Raw genomic sequence first — 20,054 nt, 5'->3', positions numbered from 1 at the left:
TTTAACAATGAATTTACTACATTCTCCCTTTTACTGAAATATTTCCCCCTTTGGTTTAATTTTCTCTTACATTGCAAGCTATCTGGGACAAAGACTGTGGGCTAAGGGCTGCCCTTACTTACTTCAGCTGCTCATGGTCTCTAAGGGACCTCTCAGGAGCTGAGAATTGGCAGAGTGAAGCTCCAGTATGCCCCCTTCCACGCCTGACATGCCCTTTACTCTGGTTGAGGTTAGGGAGGTTAGGGAAGGAGCCAACTCTTTTGGCTTTACTGTAGCTGAGAGCTACCTCCCTCCAGGAGGAATTGTCAGCTGTCCAGTTGCACCTGGATTCTAGCTCCTTTGTGCTGTTGGTTTACAGAGGAGAACCTGGCCCAATTTATGATTTTATAAAGTGCCATATACATTTTTGTTTATAGTGCTGCACAGTTGCTTAAGAATAATATATTAGACAATTTTGAGGAAAATGTTAGTGATGAATACATTGTTGGTATTTAACAAATAATACTAATCAGAGAGTCATCATTAATCTATTGTTTTCATTAGGCACCTTGCTATTTTTCATTTAATTTTACTAAAATATTTTGTTTTGTTATATTAAAGATTCTGACGTACCAAGGATTTTATGATGAAAATCTTGAATGGGTTGGTTTAGAAAGTATCCAAATTGTGGCATCCATGTCTGCTGGGGGAACATTAGGAAGGCATAAACTTACATCCAGATTTACTTCTGTTGTTCGTCTTTGTGCAATTGAGTAAGTGTCTGCAAGAACCTACTTGACTTTGAGATCTTAGATTCAGATTGCAGATCTGTTTGCCTCTGCCTGTCCTTCTTGATGTGAGACTTGAAAACATTGAATGTGATTGTGTCTGGCAAGTCAAGCCTCTAATCTTTCCTAATAATGTAGAATCATCACATATAATATCATTGTTGCTACCTCTTGGTGTTTGAAACCAGTTAAAGAGCAATATATAATTATTTTAATGCACCTTGTTGTTCCTAAGTATCTGAAATATGTTTTCAAGTAGGATTACTTATTTTAAAGTGCTGGATTAAATACATTGTGAGGAAAGGTTTATAAATTGGGTTTATAAATTGGAACATATTTAAAGATACACATAGAAAGTCCCTGAGGGTTGCATATTCAGATAAAATTAAATGTATTTAAGTTACTGCTGGACTAAGGCTCTATTTATTGAAGATTCAGAGCAAATTATAGATATAAATCTAAACCCATTTTTGGTATGGAAATTAAGAATGTTGATAATCACAATTTCCTTGGACTCTTCTTTTTTTCCTCTAGCTATCCAGAAAGAGACCAACTGCAAACAATTTATAGTGCATATTTAGAGCCTGTGCTTCACAAAAACCTAAAGAATCACTCTGTTTGGGGTTCCTTACCAAAAATACATCAGTTGGCAGGATCTATGGTTCAAGTATATGAGCAGGTACAGTGCTTTGATTTCTTTTTTGGGAAATGGAGATGAAAAATTGAGAAGCAGCCATGTCTTTTAATCTCTGGCTTTAGACAGTAACAATAGATTATACAATGTTTTCACCATATTTAAAATCTAAATGTGAGTAATTTTTTTGTGTTGAGCTCAGAATTAAAGTGAAGGGTACATGCATGTCATTATGGACATGAAAGGATGGTCCAGTGGTTAGGGCACTAGTCTAGGATTTGTGAGACTTGGGTTCAATTCCCTGCTGCATCACAGACTTCCTGTGTGTGCTTGGACAAGTCACTTAGGGACTCATGGAATTTAAGGCTAGAAGGGACCATCATGATCATCTGGTCTGACCTCTTGCACATTGCAGGCCACAGAACCTCATCAACCCACTCCTGTAATAGACCCATAACCTCTGGCTGAGTTACTGAAATCCTCAAATCATGATTTAAAGATTTCAAGTTCCAGAGAATCTATCATTTACCTAGTACAGGGGTAGGCAACCTTTCAGAAGTGCTGTGCCGAGTCTTCATTCATTCACTCTGATTTAAGGTTTTGTGTGCCAGTAATACATTTTAATGTTCTTAGAAGGTCTCTTTCTTCAAGTCTATAATATATAACTAAAATATTGTTATATGTAAAGTAAATAAGGTTTTTAAAATGTTTAAGAAGCTTAATTTAAAATGCAGAGCCCCCCTGGACCAGTGGCCAGGACCTGGGCAGTGTGAGTGCCACTGAAAATCAGCTTGTGTGCCGCCTTCAGCACCTGTGCCATAGGTTGCCTACCCCTGCACTAGTAAATGGTGGATTCAGCCTCTTTGTGCCTCCATACCCCATCTGTAAAATGAGGATAACTCTGCTTCACATTGAAGATTGCAAGTTGCTCAGATACTATGATTTTGTATGATAATGGGGGCCATACTTAGATAGGACTAAGTATTCCAAATAGTGTGCATATAAAATATGACATTTATGCACACAAATACATTTTTAACTTCCCACTCAAAATTGTAGGGTCCCAGCCAAGCATGTATTACTTTAAGCATTTAAGCATGGTCTCACTGGACTTAGTATAAGAGTAATTACATGGGCTAGGACCCAAGTGCTTAACAGACATCTAGGAAGAATGATCACATCCTTAAAAGCAGATGGAGCATAGGCACAGCCTCCAACTAATCACATAATTCAGATCTTCAAAGAAATATGTGCAAGTGTCATTCTGGTAAGGCGAGGTTATTAGATGTTCGAAAATCTTGATTAAGGAAACTTAGCTTAGCCAAAAGTTTTCCAACAGTGGAAGGCTGAATCTTTATGATGATAAAAGGTTATGGTGGAGGTAGAGCCAAGTTTACAGAATGTAATAAGTAGGCCGTTTCTCACCATACAGACAATTGTATTACCTATAAACCATTTCAGACCTCAATTGACAGGTTTAATAGAACAAACACAGTAAAGAAACACTACCTGTGTATTGAATAGTAACAAAATTTCTATCCTTTGAGATTCTACACATTTTGAACATCAATAGCTTACATACAGTAGTCTAAGGAGAATCAGATCAAAATATTTGTTATCCTTTTGGTAAACAGCTGCAGTCTCATGCCTTGCATGCTTTTCATATGGCTTATTCTTTATCTGTATATTTTATGAGTTATTAGTATAAATCTGTGTAGAAAATTGTCTCATCTTCAAAGAGAGCTATGCAGTTACTCCATGAGTTAAAAATCAAGGTGTGTTTTCAGATATAAATAAATAGTTAATATTTCCATTATCAGTCAGCCAAATTATGATATACATTGTTGTTAATTTTTTTTATTCATTATACCTTACATTTATATAGCATCTTCTGTCCAGAAATATACTTCTGCCCCACACAAATCATGTACCACACATAAGGAACACTTTACAAATACAGTCATATTTAATACATGTGATTTGTCTGACCACAGATCCTTTGAAAGCATGTGTTATGTACATATCAAATGTGTTTGGGATGTCCTCCTAACCTTGCACAGGCCCTTCACCCTCTTGGTCTTTGTGACATTCCCCTGGTGTTATCTGGACCGGTGATCTGCTAGGTCACTCCAGTCCGTGACTCAGGGAGGCAGCCTTACCCTGCTCTGCTGTGAGAACCCCCATCCCGGGGCTGTTCACGCACAGCTTCTAGCATGTAAGCTGCTCCCAGCTATGTGAGTGAGCACTTTTGGCCAGCCGCTGCTTGGATTGTGCATCTGATTGACACTAACTAGTATCTCCGGTCCAGACACAACCCTAGGAACCTCTGACTTGCAGTGTCCAGTTATGCCTGCTGGATGCTACAAGCTTATATGAGTTCATCAATTTAAGAAAGAAATTGATATATATCAGGCTTGTTATCCCAAGGGGAGTCTCTGACAGCTTCAAACCAAATGCGCTGCTTCAGGTAGAAAAACAAACAAATTTATTAACTACAAAAGATGGATTTTAAGTGATTATAAGTCAAAACACAGCAAGTCAGATTTGGTCAAATGAAATAAAAGCAAAACACATTCTAAGCTCATCTTAACACTTTCAGTGCCCTTACAAACTTAGATGCTTTTCACCACAGGGTGACTGGTTGCCCTTCAGCCAGGCTCTCCCCTTTGATCAGTGCTTCAGTCGCCTGGTGGTGGTGTCTGTAGAAATAGGTAGAAGAGAGAGGAAGAGCATGGCAAACGTCTCTCCCTTTTATCATGTTCTTTCTTCCCCCTTGGCTTTACCTCCCCACTTCAGAGTCAGGTGAGCATTACCTCATCGTAGTCCCAAACTGACCAAAGGAAGAGGGGTGACTCACTCGAGAGTCCAACAGATCCTTTGTTGCTGCCTAGGCCAGTGTCCTTTGTTCCTGTGAGGCTGGGCTGAGTTTGTCCCATACATGCTCTGATGGGGTGTGAACTGCCCCTCTGCTCCTGGAGAGTTTTGTCTGGGCTTGTTTTAAGCCACAAGGACACATTTTCAGCCTTATAAATATATACATGAAATTACAACCTATAAAATTACTATAACAACAATGCTCAGTGCATCATGAGCCTTCTGAAGACACCCACATGACAAACTTTGCATTGGATACCACACAAACATATTGTAAGGATAAACATGGGGGTGCAGGGTGTTCCCCTGAGGTACAGAGTGTCAGAGTCTATCCAATAATTTGGATAAATTTTTTCTCCTGTTGCCAAACTAGAAAAATCGACCCACTATCGATGTTTTAGACTGGAAGAGGGATTGTTCCCATGGAAGAAACAGGGAACTAATTTTCCAACATAACCTTTTTCTCAGAAATAATATAGAATAAATATTTTAGAAATGAGATATTTTGCTTTTTTGGTCTGAAAGCAAAATGTAAACAATCCAAGCTGTGTATTTTTCAGATGAATTAACAAAATTTATGAACCTGTACAGCTGAAGTAAATCCACTTGGTGAAAGCATAGAAAATTGTTGAACTAAATTGTCAAGAAATCTTTTCAATTAAAATATCAATTGTGTTGTAAATAACTTATATTTTCAGGTACGAGCAAAATTCACAGTTGATGATCATAGTCATTACCTCTTTACACCATACATTCTTACTCAGTGGGTTCTTGGCTTATTCAGATATGATTTAACAGGAGGTGAGTTACTCTGATTTGTTTCAAAAGAGAAAACATTTTTAGAATGTTCAAATATTTTGTGATGTGTTTCTTATTATTTATCTATCCTGCAAACTCTCCATATCATAGACTATGAGGGTTGGAAGGGACCTCAGGAGGTCATCTAGTCCAACCCCCTTCTCAAAGCAGGACCAATCCCCAGACAGATTTTTGTGCCCCAGATCCCTGAATGGCCCCCTCAAGGATTGCACTCTCAACCCTGGGTTTAGCAGGCCAATTCTCAAACCACTGAGCTATCCCTCCCTCCTTGAATCCCTATTGAAACCTGGAAAGTTTGTAGGATTGGCCCTAATGTCAGTTGAAAAACAAAGTTGCATTGCATGAAAAGTTATGTTGTTGTTTTTAATTTTGAAAAATAGTGTGGGATTTTAAAATATAGGTAGTAACTGTCTTGAGTTTAAAGAAAATAAATAAGTCTGAGCTGTTCACTTCAGTCATTTTGATTAAGAAAACTGTGGACTCCACTTTCTGCAATTGATCTGGTTTTTGATGAGGATGGCTCAGGGTATTGTCTACACTTCAAAGTAAGCCCAGGGTAAGTGGAACTCGAGTTAGCACACCCCAGGTTTGTTAACGTAGGGCTTGAGCATTTACACTTATTTGTAACCTTAGCTTAGGAATTTTGGGTCCCAACCGTGGGTGTCAACATTTACACTGCATTATGTGGGCCCAAGTTCAACCACCCATATCCCAGACTTCCTAGTGCCCTCCCAAAATGTGGGAGCTCTAGCCCTTTGTTTACGGCGCAGTGTGGAAAAAACTTGACTGTCCAGAGGACAAAGAAAGCTGGCCCATGGAATTGTGGAGTACTTGAGCCTGAGCCTGAGTTCGAACCTTGGGCTTACATTGAGGTGTAGACATACCCGTAGTGGCTTGCCACAAATGACTTTAGTTGTATCAGTTGCTTAAAGTGTGTGTGTGGGGGGGTGTAGCAGTATTGCCACTACTGAGGGGCATTATTCTTATACTGCTTAACAAAGGAAGAGTGTGACCAATCCTTCTCATGATGTTGAAGTGCTTTCTAATGACCACTTATTCTCAAACTTTTCCTTTTCCTCAAACTTTTCCTTTTCCTGATAAACTGAATGGAATTTAGTTTTAGGTACTCTTGGAAACTGACAGCTTAGGCTGATTTCCAGTCTGATTTTTATCCTTCCTTTGGAGTTGATATTTTACTGGGTCATGAATAATCTTATAATAATCCTATTGTATTTGTTTTGTGCTAATAATTGTGAACTTTTATGGGATCATTTACAGACCTGTGTTTTTTACATTGTCTTCCTGAAAAGTGTCAATTAGGTTTTAAATTGGCATTAGCAGAGATGCAGTTGATGGCTAAATTTGAGACATGCTTTGGTAGCATTGAACTGATAAGCATCTGTACTCACACTCCTCTCATTGGGTTGGATCTTCAGGGGGTGTAAATCAGCATAGCTCCACTTAAGTTAATGAAGGTACACTTACTTACACCAAGTGGGAATTTCTCCCTGTTTAAGGATTCCACTATTATATCTGAAGCTGGTGAATGACTGTGCTTTTTCTGTGATGAGCAGTGTGGTGAGTAATTTGCTCCACCTGAAACCCATCTCATCTTGTCCCTTCTCTACTTGTAAGGAGCATGTTAAAGCTTTATTTTCCCCCAAGATAACCACTATCTGTTCTTGGATTTATTTTTTGCCTTGGCTTTGGACTTATTTATTGTAACTTCAGAAAGGGGAACTACAAAAAAAAATGAGGAAGCTAGTTAAACAGAAATTAAAAGGTTTGGTCACAAAAATGAAGTGCGTGCAAGCTGCATGGAAACTTTTTAAAAACACCATAATAGAGGCTCAAATTAAATGTATACCCCAAATTAAAAAAACATAGTAAGAGGACCAAAACGTGCCACCAAGGCTAAACAACAAAGTAAAAGTAGTGGTTAGAGGCAAAAAGGCGTCATTTAAAAATTGGACATTAAACCCTACTGAGGAAAATAGGAAGGAGCATAAATGGTAGCAAGTCAAGTGTAAATGTATAATTAGGCAGGCCAAAAAAGAATTTTAAGAGCAACTAGCCAAAGACTCAAAAACTAAGCCAAAAAAAATCATTTAAAGTACATCAGAAGCAGGAAGCTTGCCAAACAGCCAGTGGACCACTGGATGATTGAGGTGTTAAAGGAGCACTCAAGGAAGATAAGGCTTTGCAGAGATGCTAAATGAATTCTTATGCATTGCTCTTCACTGCAGAGAATGTGAGAGAGATACCCACACCTGAGCCATTCTTTTTAGGTGACAAATCTGAGGAACTGGCCCAACTTGAGTGGTCAGTAGAGGAGATTTTGGAACAAATTGATAAATTAAACAGTTATAAGTCACCAGGAACAGATGGTATTCACCCAAGAGATCTGAAGGAGTTCAGATATGAAATTGCAGAACTACTACTGTGGTATGTAATCTATCCTTTAAATCCGCTTCTGTACCAGATGACTAGAGAATAGCTAATGTGACACCAGTTTTTAAAAAGGCTCCAGAGGTGATCCTGATAATTACAGGCTGGTACGCCTAACTTCAGTACAGTACCAGACAAATTGGTTGAAACTGTAGTAAAGAACAGAATTCTCTGATACACGATGAACACAATTTGTTGGGAAAGGCTCAACACAGCTTTTCTAAAGGGAAATCATGCCTCACCAGTCTATTAGAATTCTTGCCAAAAAGCATGTGACAAAGGTGATCCAGTGAAGATAGTGTACTTGACTTTCAGAAAGCCTTTGACAAGGTCCTTCACCAAATGCTCTTAAGCAAAGTAAGGAGTCATGGGATAAGAGGGAAAGTCTTCTCACGGATCAGTAACTGGTTAAAAGACAGGAAACAAAGGAAAGAAAAAATGGTAATTTTTCAGAATGGCGAGAGGTAAATAGGGTTCTATACTGGGACCAGTGCTGTTCAACATTTTCATAAATGAACTAGAAAAAGGGGTACATATTGAGTTGGCGAAATTTGCAGATGGTACAAAATTACTCAAGATAGTTGAGTCCAAAGCAGATTGTGAATAGTTAAAAAGAGATGTCACTAGGCTGGGTGACTGGACAACACAATGGCAGATAAAATTCAGTGCTGATAAATGCAAAGTAATGCACATTGGAAAATATAATCCCAACTATATATACAAAATGATGATTTAGCTGTTACTACTCAATGAAAAGATCTTGGAATCATTGTGGATAGTTCTCTGAAAACATGCGCTCAGTGTGACAAAGAACCAACAGTGTTAGGAACCATTAGGAAATGGATAGAGAATAAGACAGAAAATATCATCATTCCACTATGTAAATCCATGTTACACCCACACCTTGAATACTGAGTGCAGTTCTGCATGCAGTTCTGATATATTAGAATGGGAAAAGGTACAGAAAAGGACAACAAAAATGATTAAGGGTATGGAACAGCTTTCATATGGGGAGAGATTAAAAAGACTGTTATTTTTTGTCTTAGAAAAGAGACGACTAAGAGGGAATATGATAGAGGTCTATACAATCATGAATGGTGTAGAGAAAGTGAATAAGGAAGTGTTATGTACTCCTTTGCATAACACAAAAACCAGGGGACACCCAATGAAATTAATAGGCAGCAGGTTTAAAGCAAACAAAAGGAAGTTCTTTTTCACACAATGCACTGCCAACCTGTGGAACTTGTTGCCAGGGGATGTTGTGAAGGCCTAAAGAATAACGGGATTCAAAAAATAATTATATAAGTTCCTGGAGCATAGGTCCATCAATGGCTATTAGCTAAGATGGTTGAGGATCCAACCCCATGCTCTGGATGTCCTTAACCTCTGATTGCCAGAAGCTGGGAGTGGACGATGGGATGGTTCACTTGATGATTCCCTCTTCTGTTCATTCACTCTTAAGCACCAGGTATTGGCCACTGTCGGAAGGCAAGATACTGGGCTAGATGATCCATTGGTCTGATCCAGTATACCCAATCTTATGTTCTTGGGTTCTTTATTACCAGTTTTTTTCTGTTCCCCCTTTAAAACTGGATCTCCAGGTTTTTTTTGTAGGATTCTATTTTAAAAGGGTAGTATTTTATTATTTTTATTACAATATATTTGTTTTTATTCTGTGTTCAGCACCTTGAGCACACTAAACAATTATTAAACAATAGTGTACTTTGCAGAAAACTAGTTTTTAAAGTATTTATTTCTCTATGTGCTTTTGTAATTTAACCTTGTTTGTACCCATAAGATTTAAAAAAAATATTTTATAATGCTTGGTTTTTCTTTTATTTCTTCCCTCTTGATGTGTTGATGCTGGTATGTAATCTGATTTACTCTTTTTCAATTTGACTGTATTTTGAAATGCAAAAATCTATCTATCTATCTATCTATCTATCTATCTATCTATCTATCTATCTATCTATCTATCTATCTATCTATCTATCTATCTATCCTTTGTTGGGTCATCAACAGATACACACACATTTATATATACTTTGCAGGGTCATCAACACACACACTAGATTACGTTTTGGAAATTGTTGCTTATGAAGCCCGTCGCCTCTTCCGTGACAAGATTGTTGGTGCTAAAGAACTCCTCATATTTGATAATATTTTAATGAAAGTGTTTCAAGGAGACTGGGGCTCAGATATCCTGGAGAATATGGCAGGTAAAACATATAAAATGTATTACATGAGATTTGTTGAAATACCTGGTAATATGCTTTATCACTTGAGAATGTAGACTCCTATCACATTTATATTTATATTTTCACAGATAGCTTCTATGTAACATGGGGAGCTCATCATGAGGCGGGAACATTCAGAGCACCAGAGCAGGCATTACCACCTCATGGGAAGCCACTTGGCAAATTAAATTCAGAAGACCTAAAAGATGTTATCAAAAAGGTGTGTCAAGAATAAGGAATAAAAACAAAAGAAGGACTTTGAAAAGTCTATAATTATATTTGTACCTTGTTTAAAGTAACCAGAACTATATTGCCAGACATTTTTCTTTTGGTTAGAATAATAGAATGTAATTTGTATTCTAAAAAGGAGATACAGTTATTTTAGAAACAGAAGTTGACATGCTTTTAAGCAATAAAGGACAAATCCAGAACATGTGAAGGAAGGGACACTGTGCTGGCTCTAAATTGGTCTAACTGATTTTGAGGATAGTCAGGCCATAGTGGAAGGAAGCATGGCAGGGTTCCACACCTACTTGAGTAGTAGGCTCTGGAGATGGGAAACTCATGCTAATCAACTCCCCACAACTCCAAGTAGTCCTCAGTAGCTCTTTCTCCCTTACTCTGCCCATGTGGGGCCCATGAAGAATAGTGGGTAGGGACAAGGTTTGGTGGCCTGAGAATGCTGTGAGTTTCTTTGTCAGGTGCTGGTGAGGGATGTGCTGGCTGCAGCTTCCCGCTGCCCCCATTGGTCTGGGACAACGAACTGCGGCCAGTGGGAGCCACGATCGGCCAAACCTGCCGATGCGGCAGGTAAACAAACTGGCCTGGCTCTCCAGGGTGCTTACCCTGGCGAGCCGCGTGCCAGAGATTGCCGACCCCTGATTTAGATAATGGCCTAGAGAGTACACTTATAAAGTTTTCGGATGATACCAAGCAAGGAGGGGTTGCAAGTGCTTTGGAGGATAGGATTATTCAAAATGATCTGGACAAACTGGAAAAATTGTCTGAAGTAAATAGTATGATATTTAATAAGGACAAATGCAAAGTACTCCATTTAGGAAGGAATAATCAGTTGCACACATACAAAATGGGAAATGAATGCCTAGGAAGATGTACTGGGGAAAGGGATCTGAGGGTCATAGTGGACCACAAGCTAAATATGAGTCAGCAGTGTAAAGCTGTTGCAAAAAAACTAAACATCATTCTGGGATGTATTAGAAGGAGTATTGTAAGCAAGACATGAGAAGTAATTCTTCTGCTCTACTCTGCGTAGATTAGGCCTCAACTGGAGTATTTTGCCCAGTTCTGGGTGCAAAAATTCAGGAAGGATGTTGACAAATTGGAGAACGTCTAGAGAAGAGCAACAAAAACGATTAAAAGGTCTAGAAAACATGACCTATGAGGGAAGATTGAAAAAATTGGGTTTGTTTAGTGTGGAAAAGAGAAGACTGAGGGGGGACAAGATAACAATTTCAAGTACTTAAAAGGTTGTTACAAGGAGGAGAGAGAAAATTTGTTTTTCTTAACTTCTAAGGATAGGAAAAGAAGCAATGGGCTTAAATTGCAGCAAGTGAGGTTTAGGCTGGACATTGGGAAAAACTCCCTAACTGTCAGGGTGGTTAAGCACTGAAATAAATTGCCTAGGGAGGTTGTGGAATCTCCATCATTGGAGATTTTTAAGAGCAGGTGTTAAGGTGTCACCCCCACTCTGAACTTCAGGGTACAGATGTACAGATCTGCATGAGATACCCGTAAGCTTATTTATCAGCTTAGATCTAGTAGCTGCCAGCACCAAATGGTTTAAACAAATGTTTATGGGAGAGTTATTTGGAAACTCTGTCTTCCCCCCAAATATTTCCCCAGTCTTTATCCCCCTTCCTGGCAGGATTGTGACTGATTCACCTCCCACCAATTCCTGGTGAGCCTGGATCCAAAAAACCCTTGGATCTTAAAACAAGGAAAAAATCAATCAGGTTCTTAAAAGAAGACTTTCAATTAAAGAAAAAGGGTGAAAGGAATACCTCTGTGAGATTAGCATGCAAGCTACTCTCACAGACAACAGATTCAAAACACAGAGGATGTCCCTCTGGGCAAAAACCTTAGTTACACAAAGAAACCCAATTCGATTCTCCCTCTGTGCAAAACGAAGTCACAAAAGAAAATAAACATAATCCAATACATTCCTTCTCTAAACACTTACTACTTTTAAGAAATGTTAGATGGCTGATTCCTGGATCCTTCACTCTGGCACAAACTTTTCTGAACAGACAAAGGATTTTTTCCCTCCTCCCTCTTTGAAAACATGTTGTCCCCCTATTGGTTTCTTTGGTCAGGTGTCAGCTAGGCTATGTGAACTTCTTAACCCTTTACAGGTAAAAGAGGAATTAAGCCTTAACTGTTTGTTTATGACAGCAGGTTAGACAAACACCTGTCAGGGATGGTCTAGATAATACTTAGTCCTGCCTTGAGTTAATGGGACTGGACAAGATGATCTCTCAAGGTCCCTTCCAGTCCTATGATTCTATGACTAAAAAAGGTGGCTTGGAGCACAGTTTGGCTGGACCTGTCACTCTGGCCTATTATGTACTTTAAATTCATCCATTGGTATGTTCTTTTATTCTTGTTTCAATATATTGTAGTCTGTAAGCATTACTCCAGGGCAGGGGTCGGCAACCTCTAGCACGCAGCTCGCCAGGGTAAGCACCCTGGCGGGCCGGGCCAGTTTGTTTACCTGCCGAATCGGCAGGTTTGGCTGATCGCGGCTCCAATTGGCCGCGGTTCACTGCTCCAGTCCAATGGGGGCACCAGGAAGCGGCGTGGGCCGAGAGATGTGCTGGCTTCCCGCAGCCCCCATTGTCCTGGGACGGAGAACTGCAGCCAGTGGGAGGCGCGGTCGGCCGAACCTGCTGACGCGGCACGTAAACAAACTGGCCTGACCCACCAGGATGCTTACCCTGGCGAGCCGCGTGCCAGAGGTTGCCGGCCCCTGCTCCAGGGTATACCATATTTAGGTCTGTGCTATCCTGAACCTTGGGTTTAAGTGACTTCTTTACTAGGACTCTGAAGTCTATCCACTGCTGGAACAGGGACAGCAAGGTAACAAAATTCTACTGCATTAAATAGTTCAGTTTGTAAAGAACATCAATGTCATCTCTTAAGTTTCTTACCTTCTGTTTCTTAATTTTGTAAAATGTTGGACATTATCACATTCTATAGTTACACTTGCATTTATCATTAACACAATTATTAATTTATCTCATTTTTATATAGGGTATTATTCATTATGGACGAGATAACAAGGAGATAGAGATTTTACTTTTCCAAGAAGTCCTCGATTATGTGTCCAGGATAGACAGAGTGCTGAGTTTTCCTGGAGGATCACTTCTTTTAGCAGGACGTAGTGGTGTCGGTCGTCGGACAGTTACCTCTTTAGTTAGTCACATGCATGGATCTATTCTGATTACTCCCAAGATTTCCAGAGGTTATGAACTGAAGCAGTTCAAAAATGATCTTAAACAGGTGTGTTACTCAGTCTTTTGTTTTGCAGTTTATTTAAATTAAGTTTGTGTGGAAAAAAATTGAATAGTTAAGGGAACTTTGAAAGACACAAAAATGTTTCCTGCAGGTCAGACTTTCAGAAGAGTTCAGCACCCATTTAGGAACTTAAATGAAGTAGCCAAATTTTCAAAAGAGCTCAGCAATCAGTAGCTCCTGTTGTTCTCAGGAAGAGCAGCATGGTGCTCAGATTTTTTTGAAAATCTGGCCCCAGTTGTGGTGCTGATCACGTTATAAAACCTTTCCTTATGAATTTTATTTTTGACAGTTATATATATTATTAGTATCAGTGCCTCATTGTATGAAGGCTTGCCTTCACTACTGGGGTAAGTCGATCTAAGTTACGCTACTCCAGCTATGTAAATAACGTAGCTGGAGTCGACGTAGCTTAGGTTGACTTATCCTGATGTCTTCACTGCGCTGCGTTGATAGGAGATGCTATCTGGTCAGCTTACCTTACTCTTCTCGGGAAACTGGAGTACCAGAGTTGACCAGAGAGCGCTCTGTCATCGATTTAGTGGGTCTTCACTAGACCCGCTAAATTGACACCCGCTGCATCGATTGCAGCAACATTGAGCTCCCTGATAGTGAAGACAGGCCTTTAGGTACTGTAAAGACACAGATACAGTCTCCTTCTCAGGTCCAGATCTTGCAAGCTGTTCTGTGTGTGTGGACACCTGCACTTACTTAGAGCTCCACTGATTTTTTTTAGGGTTCTCTCCAAGTGCAAGTATGGACCATGTGGGCTCATTATAATATGCTCTATCAAGCAAAAATCTTGTGATTTACGAAGATATACACATTAAATTAAAACAGACGACAAAACTTTTAGGGTCAGAATTCCCAAAGTGGCCTCCAAAATTGCACAAGAAAACTCCATGTTATAGTGCACACAACAAAGGGAGCACACAACAAAGGGAGCACCAACGGCATAGTTTTGGGGTACAGTTTGAGGTCATATTTGGAAAAATTGGTCCTTAATGTCATGTAAGCATCAAAGTATTTATGTTAATTATTTTCTAATTAGAAATCAGTTCTTCCATGTAAACTGTTCCTTATCTTTATATTTGACAGATGACCAAAATCATTTTTTGAGAATATACAAATGTAGTAATACAGAACGTGTGTGTTTGTGTGTGGCGGGGAATAGATAAATATGTAAAATAAATTTAAGGATTTATTATTCTATTATAAAAGAATGTACACATTCTGTTCAATTAGATTAAAATTACTTCCCTGCTATCAGGTGATGCAGCTTGCTGGTATTGAAGCACAGCAGGTTGTATTGCTGCTCGAAGACTATCAGTTTGTCCACTCCACATTCCTTGAGATGGTCAACAGTCTATTATCCTCAGGTGAGATGAGTACAAAAAGCTTATGGTTCCCCAGGACCCTCCCTTAAGTCAGTGCATAGGGTGGGCATACAGTAGGGCAGAATTGACGTTGCATGGGCAACCATATAACTGCCATTTCCTGATTTTGCAACCTAAATAACTTTCTTTTAAAGAAGTTTTTTTAAGTAGAAGTATCCTATATTATGTTTTCTGCTGCAGTGTTTCTCTCCTAATTCATCACAAATGGGTAATGCTTCTTACTTGTGGAATTCAGAAGCAGTCCATTGTTGCTGGGGGCTCCAGGACAAAGCCCCATCTTTGAACACAAACCAGCAGAATTTCTACCTCTAGTGGAAACAAGTTACATTTCAGTTTCTCTGACCACTTTTGTTTTATTCATTTTCATGTAGCAACGGTTTTATTTCAATATCTAGCTTTGCTCTTCTGAGCTGAGGACTCCCTGGAGCATTAGGGACTAACCTCTTGAGTACTTCTCAACTGGGCTCTCTCTGCCCCTCACCACAGCAGCAGAAAAGCCATGCAAGCATGAAGCCAAGTCCAAGAGATGCTATCCACAGCTTTTCTGAAGCCTTCCACTGCAAGCCACTGTCCCTTGCTCTGGCAGGGCATTGGTCTCTCATTTGACAACATATATGGTGGGCCTTATCTCCCTGCCCAAAGCCATTACTTCATTGTAGAAAAGCTCAACCAGGGTATGATGATTCCCAAGGATAGAGGATCCTTTCACAGCCTAGTCAGGAGTAAGTCTTGCAAACTCCAGAGGCTTGAGGTTCCAATAAGAGAAAAGCAAACATCCCCTTTGTAAGGAAGTAATTTGAATTGTTAATGTGTAAGTGGCATAAAAAACAGGGTTTAAACCCTTTCTCCTTTTCCTTCCCACTCTGAGGGAGAACTCTTCAGAATTCTCTACTTCCAAATGGCACACCTGGCAGACTTCAGGTCTCCCTCTGTAGAAGAGCTTTCACATGGAACTAGCGTTACAATTTTCAAAGCCTTCCTTCCTCTCCCCTCGGTACAGGTCCTCTATCCCCACAGCTTCCAGACTAACCAATAACCACAACATAGAAAGTACCCACAAGGTTGTTGATATTTTACAGACATAACAGGCAGAGTTGCGCTGCCTGTTTATGAGGCTTTATTAGATCCTGCCAGAATCCTGTGGCAGACTTCAGCTAGCCTCACATTGATGGCAAAAAGAACTGATAGATGGTATAAGTTCCCTTTTCTGGGTTCTGAGTAGTTCTGTTCACATCCCAGCATAGGCTCCCTGCTAGTCACAGGTGTGTGAATGATCATGCCAGGAATGCTTTTGCACGACACCATAAGAAAAAGAGCCAAAGAAACCACACTTATTTTGCAGAAAAACATACTCTACTTCAAATCTACAGATGCACATTTTCAGCCACCCCAGCCACTTCTGTCTAAATACGACTACATCAACTGGTACTCAATATGTACATTTGTGGACAAGCTCCCAGAAGATATGAAGGATGAATTTAAGACTTTGGTGTCTGAAGGCCATCTTGTAGCTAGATCTAATCTTCAGGTCACTTTGCAGTTAGGGTAAGGGCCATAGTGGTCACCCTGAGGAGAGCTTTGTGGCTTCAGAACTCAGACATACCTACGGAAGTCGAACAGACTATTGAGGACCTGCCCTTCTTTTTTTGCATAAGAAAGAAGGAGCACTGCATTCCCTCATCTCCCTGCTGAAGGAAGCAGTACAAGCTGCTGCAACAACCATGGCAAAGTTACTATGAGCCTAGATGGCCTGACCTTTCCAAAAAAATAATGTCTCTGAGGAGAAGGCATATCTCTTATGCCTCTTCTAAACAATAGCCATTAGTTTCTAAACAGTCCACTTGACTGTCCATTTGTGAGGAACATTCCAGCTGTGCTAGACCTACCCTCTCTTTTCTCCAACAATTCCTTGGAGCTTGGGAATCCATCGTCTCAGATCAGTGGGTTCTAAGCACAGTCCAAGTGGATTATACAATCCAGTTTCAGTCTATACTTTGCCTCCACTCACCTTCCCCATCCCTTTTCAAGGACCCCTCTTATGAGTTTGCATCTAAACAAGAAGAGCAGCTCTTTTTCATATAGAAGCTATGAAGAAAGTTCCCCTCCATCCCTAGGAAAGGGGTTTTATTCTCAATACTTCCTCGTTCCCAAAAGAAGGCGGAGGGGGAAGGAGGTCTGAGGCAGAAGTTAATTTCATCAGAAAGATCAATTTCTGCATGGTTTTCTTGGCAGCAACCATCCCATCTCTATATTCCAGCAACTGATATGCTGCTCTTGGTATCTAGGGTGCCTACATTCATGTAGCAATCCACTTGAACCACAGAAAATATCTGAGATTTCTAGTTGTGGACCAGTATTACCAATACATTGTCTTCCCTTTCAACCTGTCGTCTTCCCCAAAGGTGTTTACCAAATGCATTGTAGTGGTAGTGGCTCACCTCAGGAGGCCTGGCATCCAGTTGTTCCTCTACCTGGCTGGCTGATTGGTCTGCAGTTGTTCCAGACATCAAGTGGAGATCAATATTCTGCAGATTCACTCCTTATTTGCTCAGTTGGGCCTAGTAATCGCAGAATCAGAGAAATGTAGGGCTGGAAGGGACCTCGAGAGGTCATCAAGTCCAGCCTCCTGCACTGTGGCAGGACAAAGTAAATCTATACCATCAGGTGTTAGTCCAACCTATTCTTAAAACCCTCCAGTGTTGGGGGTTCCACAACCTCCCTTGGAAGCCTATTGCACCTTTACAATTTAGTTAGAAATTTTTTCCTAATATCTAACCTAAATCTCCCTTGCTGCAGATTAAGTCCATTACCTCTTATCCTACCTTCAGTCGACATAGAGAACAACTGAACATGCAGCTCTTTACATCAGCACTTACCAATGGTCATGGAGGGAAACAATCAGGCAGGTAGAGCCCTTTATTCCAATGCTTTCCATTAGGGAATCTGTTGTCCCTTCACTGGTGCCTCTGTGGGGACAAGGAGTGAAAGGAGTGCCTCTCTGTGATGGCTGGTCTATATTCTCTCCTCAGTGCCTTTAGTGGGGAAGGGAGAAGACTGTTTGGATTTTTCCACTTTGTCAGCCACCACCTTATCCAGCTTTTCTCTGAAAAGGAAGGAGCTTGTAAACTTAGCCAAGCCTCCTTCGCGTGAGTATCCAGATTTCAGCGACTGAGCTGGAAGCCAGTAGCCTCGTTGCATCCATTAAGATGTCAGTTACAAACGTGGTAGGGAGACTTTCTTTAAAGTGGAGCCAAAGGCAATAGTGATTTCTGGGTGAACACTCTTTTTCATTCCAATATCCAGAAGGTGACCCACAAAAAGTGGATAAAAAAAATGAAGTTTCAGATGGAGACCCTGGCCTTTACAATGTCATCCCTCTCCTGGGGGACCTTCTTGACTTCAGTAAATGTAATGGACGCATATCATATCCTCAACAGACCCGTGTCACTGCAGACTTATGAGGTTTTTCTACCTCAGGAAACATTATCTGTACTGAACACTCCTGTTTGGCCTGTCCTCACCCTCCAGGTTTTTTACAAAGATGGTGGTGGTGATAATAATCAGACACAGGTCACAGGGAACTCACCTATGCACTTTCTGGATGACATCCTGATTAGACTCCATCACAGTCAGCAGCCCATAGGGCCATGTCTTGGATGCTGAATCTTCTCCAGGCACACAGTTTCATCATCATTACCAAGAAAAGTTCTCTAGTTCCATCCAAAAACTTATTTTTTTACTCCAGAGCTACAGGAGGCCTAACATAGCACTATGCCTTCCAACTGCTAGGACTTCAGCTGTCCTACATGGGAATCACTGCACGGGCACAATCACACATTAGAAGTCTTCAAGCCTCCATACTAAACGTATGGGACCACTCCCTAGAACACATGAACAATCAAGTAGGGGTTCTAATACAAATGTTCAACTACTTAAAATGTTGATCAGCCCACAACAATATCTTGAAAGGCATGCCTATCTGCCTTCCAGATCTTTTAGTTCTCACAACCAAGGCCAGCATGGAGGGCTGGGGAGCTAACTTGGAGACCCAAACAACCCAGGGCCTCTGGAATGAGGAGGAAAAGGCTCACAGTGTAAATGTCCTAGAGTTTAGAGCGATCAGATTAGCTCTGTGAAGGTTGCAGCCCAACCTAAGGGGGAACCATGCCCTGTGTTCAATCAGACAATACAACTATGGTCACATATTTAAACAATCAAAGAGGGAACTAAGGGTCTGGTGCTCCTCATGGAATAATGAGGCGGATGAAATGCTCCTCCTTTCTTTCAGAGTGATCCACATCAAAGGGGAGCTGAACCAAAACGCAGACTGGCTCAGCAGGCACTGGTTCAAAAATGCTGAGTGTGCTAGAATCAGAAGGTTTTCTATCTCATCATTTAGATGTTTAATCTCCCTTCAACCGACCTGATCACAAATTTTACGAATGCGAAGAGGCCAGAATACTTCACAAAGTCTGGCACACCTTAGAGGTCAGAAGAGGTTCAAAAACTATCCAAGCATACAGAATCCATGAGAAGATCAGGCTTCCTATTTGTGTCCTTCCAAATGAAATGTCAGGGATTCAGAGTTTCCAAGTCCTCCATCAGTAGATGGATTAGACTATGTATTGTGGAAGCCTACATATCATCAGAGGTCCTGTCCAAGAAGGGATCAAGGCACACTCCATGAGATCCTTAGCAGCCTCATGGGGGGAATGAGAAAGGGCGTCCACTTTGGAAATTTGCAAAGTGGCCATGTCAGTAGGCAGCTGCTCTTTATGGGGAGCTAGGGCCAGTCTGCTTGTGACTGTCTTATGATTGCCCGATGGAGGTGTAATTGACTGCCACAGCTGGCTGATTAGTCAACAAGTACCTGGATCTAATAAACGTTACCCAAGCTCAGTTAGGCCATATCTACACTACAGAGTTAAGTCAACTTACGTTGCTTTAATAATAGTACAAAACACAATTTTTTGGTCAAACAGCTTTTGTTGGGAAACCAGTCCCTAGGCGTGGAGTGCGCTGGTGTGAGGGACCGGGAACACGCGAGGTCTTCGGTGGGGGAGTTTGGGGATGGCATGGACTGGTGTTCTGTAGTGGCTGCAGGGAGTCATGCATGGATATGCTCAGATTGCAGGGTAATGAGGGAGTTCATCATCTCTTTCTGGCCCTGGAGAGGCTTTATCATCCACTCCTGCCCCCGAGTCCTTTCCAGGCTATCCAGTTTCAGTCTTTCATTGATTGTCTCCCTCCATGCTCTTGTTTCTCTATATGCTACCTTTGTTCACTGCAGCACTTCACGAAACATATCCTCCTTATCAAAGAAACAAAGAACAGAAACAGTATTGTA

The 20,054-nt window shown here is 40.7% G+C and overlaps 1 protein-coding gene across 1 annotated transcript in view; it reads left to right on the top strand.

Moving 5' to 3' along the window:
* DYNC2H1 (dynein cytoplasmic 2 heavy chain 1) overlaps window positions 1-20,054 on the top strand; it is a 368,188-nt gene that overhangs the window by 68,330 nt on the left and 279,804 nt on the right. The window contains exons 44-50 of the mRNA XM_045019043.1: window positions 601-752; window positions 1,302-1,446; window positions 4,974-5,076; window positions 9,594-9,761; window positions 9,869-9,999; window positions 13,050-13,298; window positions 14,581-14,689. Coding sequence (XP_044874978.1) covers window positions 601-752; window positions 1,302-1,446; window positions 4,974-5,076; window positions 9,594-9,761; window positions 9,869-9,999; window positions 13,050-13,298; window positions 14,581-14,689 — 1,057 coding nt within the window. The remainder of the gene's footprint in view (window positions 1-600; window positions 753-1,301; window positions 1,447-4,973; window positions 5,077-9,593; window positions 9,762-9,868; window positions 10,000-13,049; window positions 13,299-14,580; window positions 14,690-20,054) is intronic.

The sequence above is a fragment of the Mauremys mutica genome, chromosome 1 (genome assembly GCF_020497125.1).
Source record: "Mauremys mutica isolate MM-2020 ecotype Southern chromosome 1, ASM2049712v1, whole genome shotgun sequence".
Taxonomy (NCBI): domain Eukaryota; kingdom Metazoa; phylum Chordata; order Testudines; family Geoemydidae; genus Mauremys; species Mauremys mutica.
This window is presented reverse-complemented; position numbering and strand designations above follow the sequence as displayed.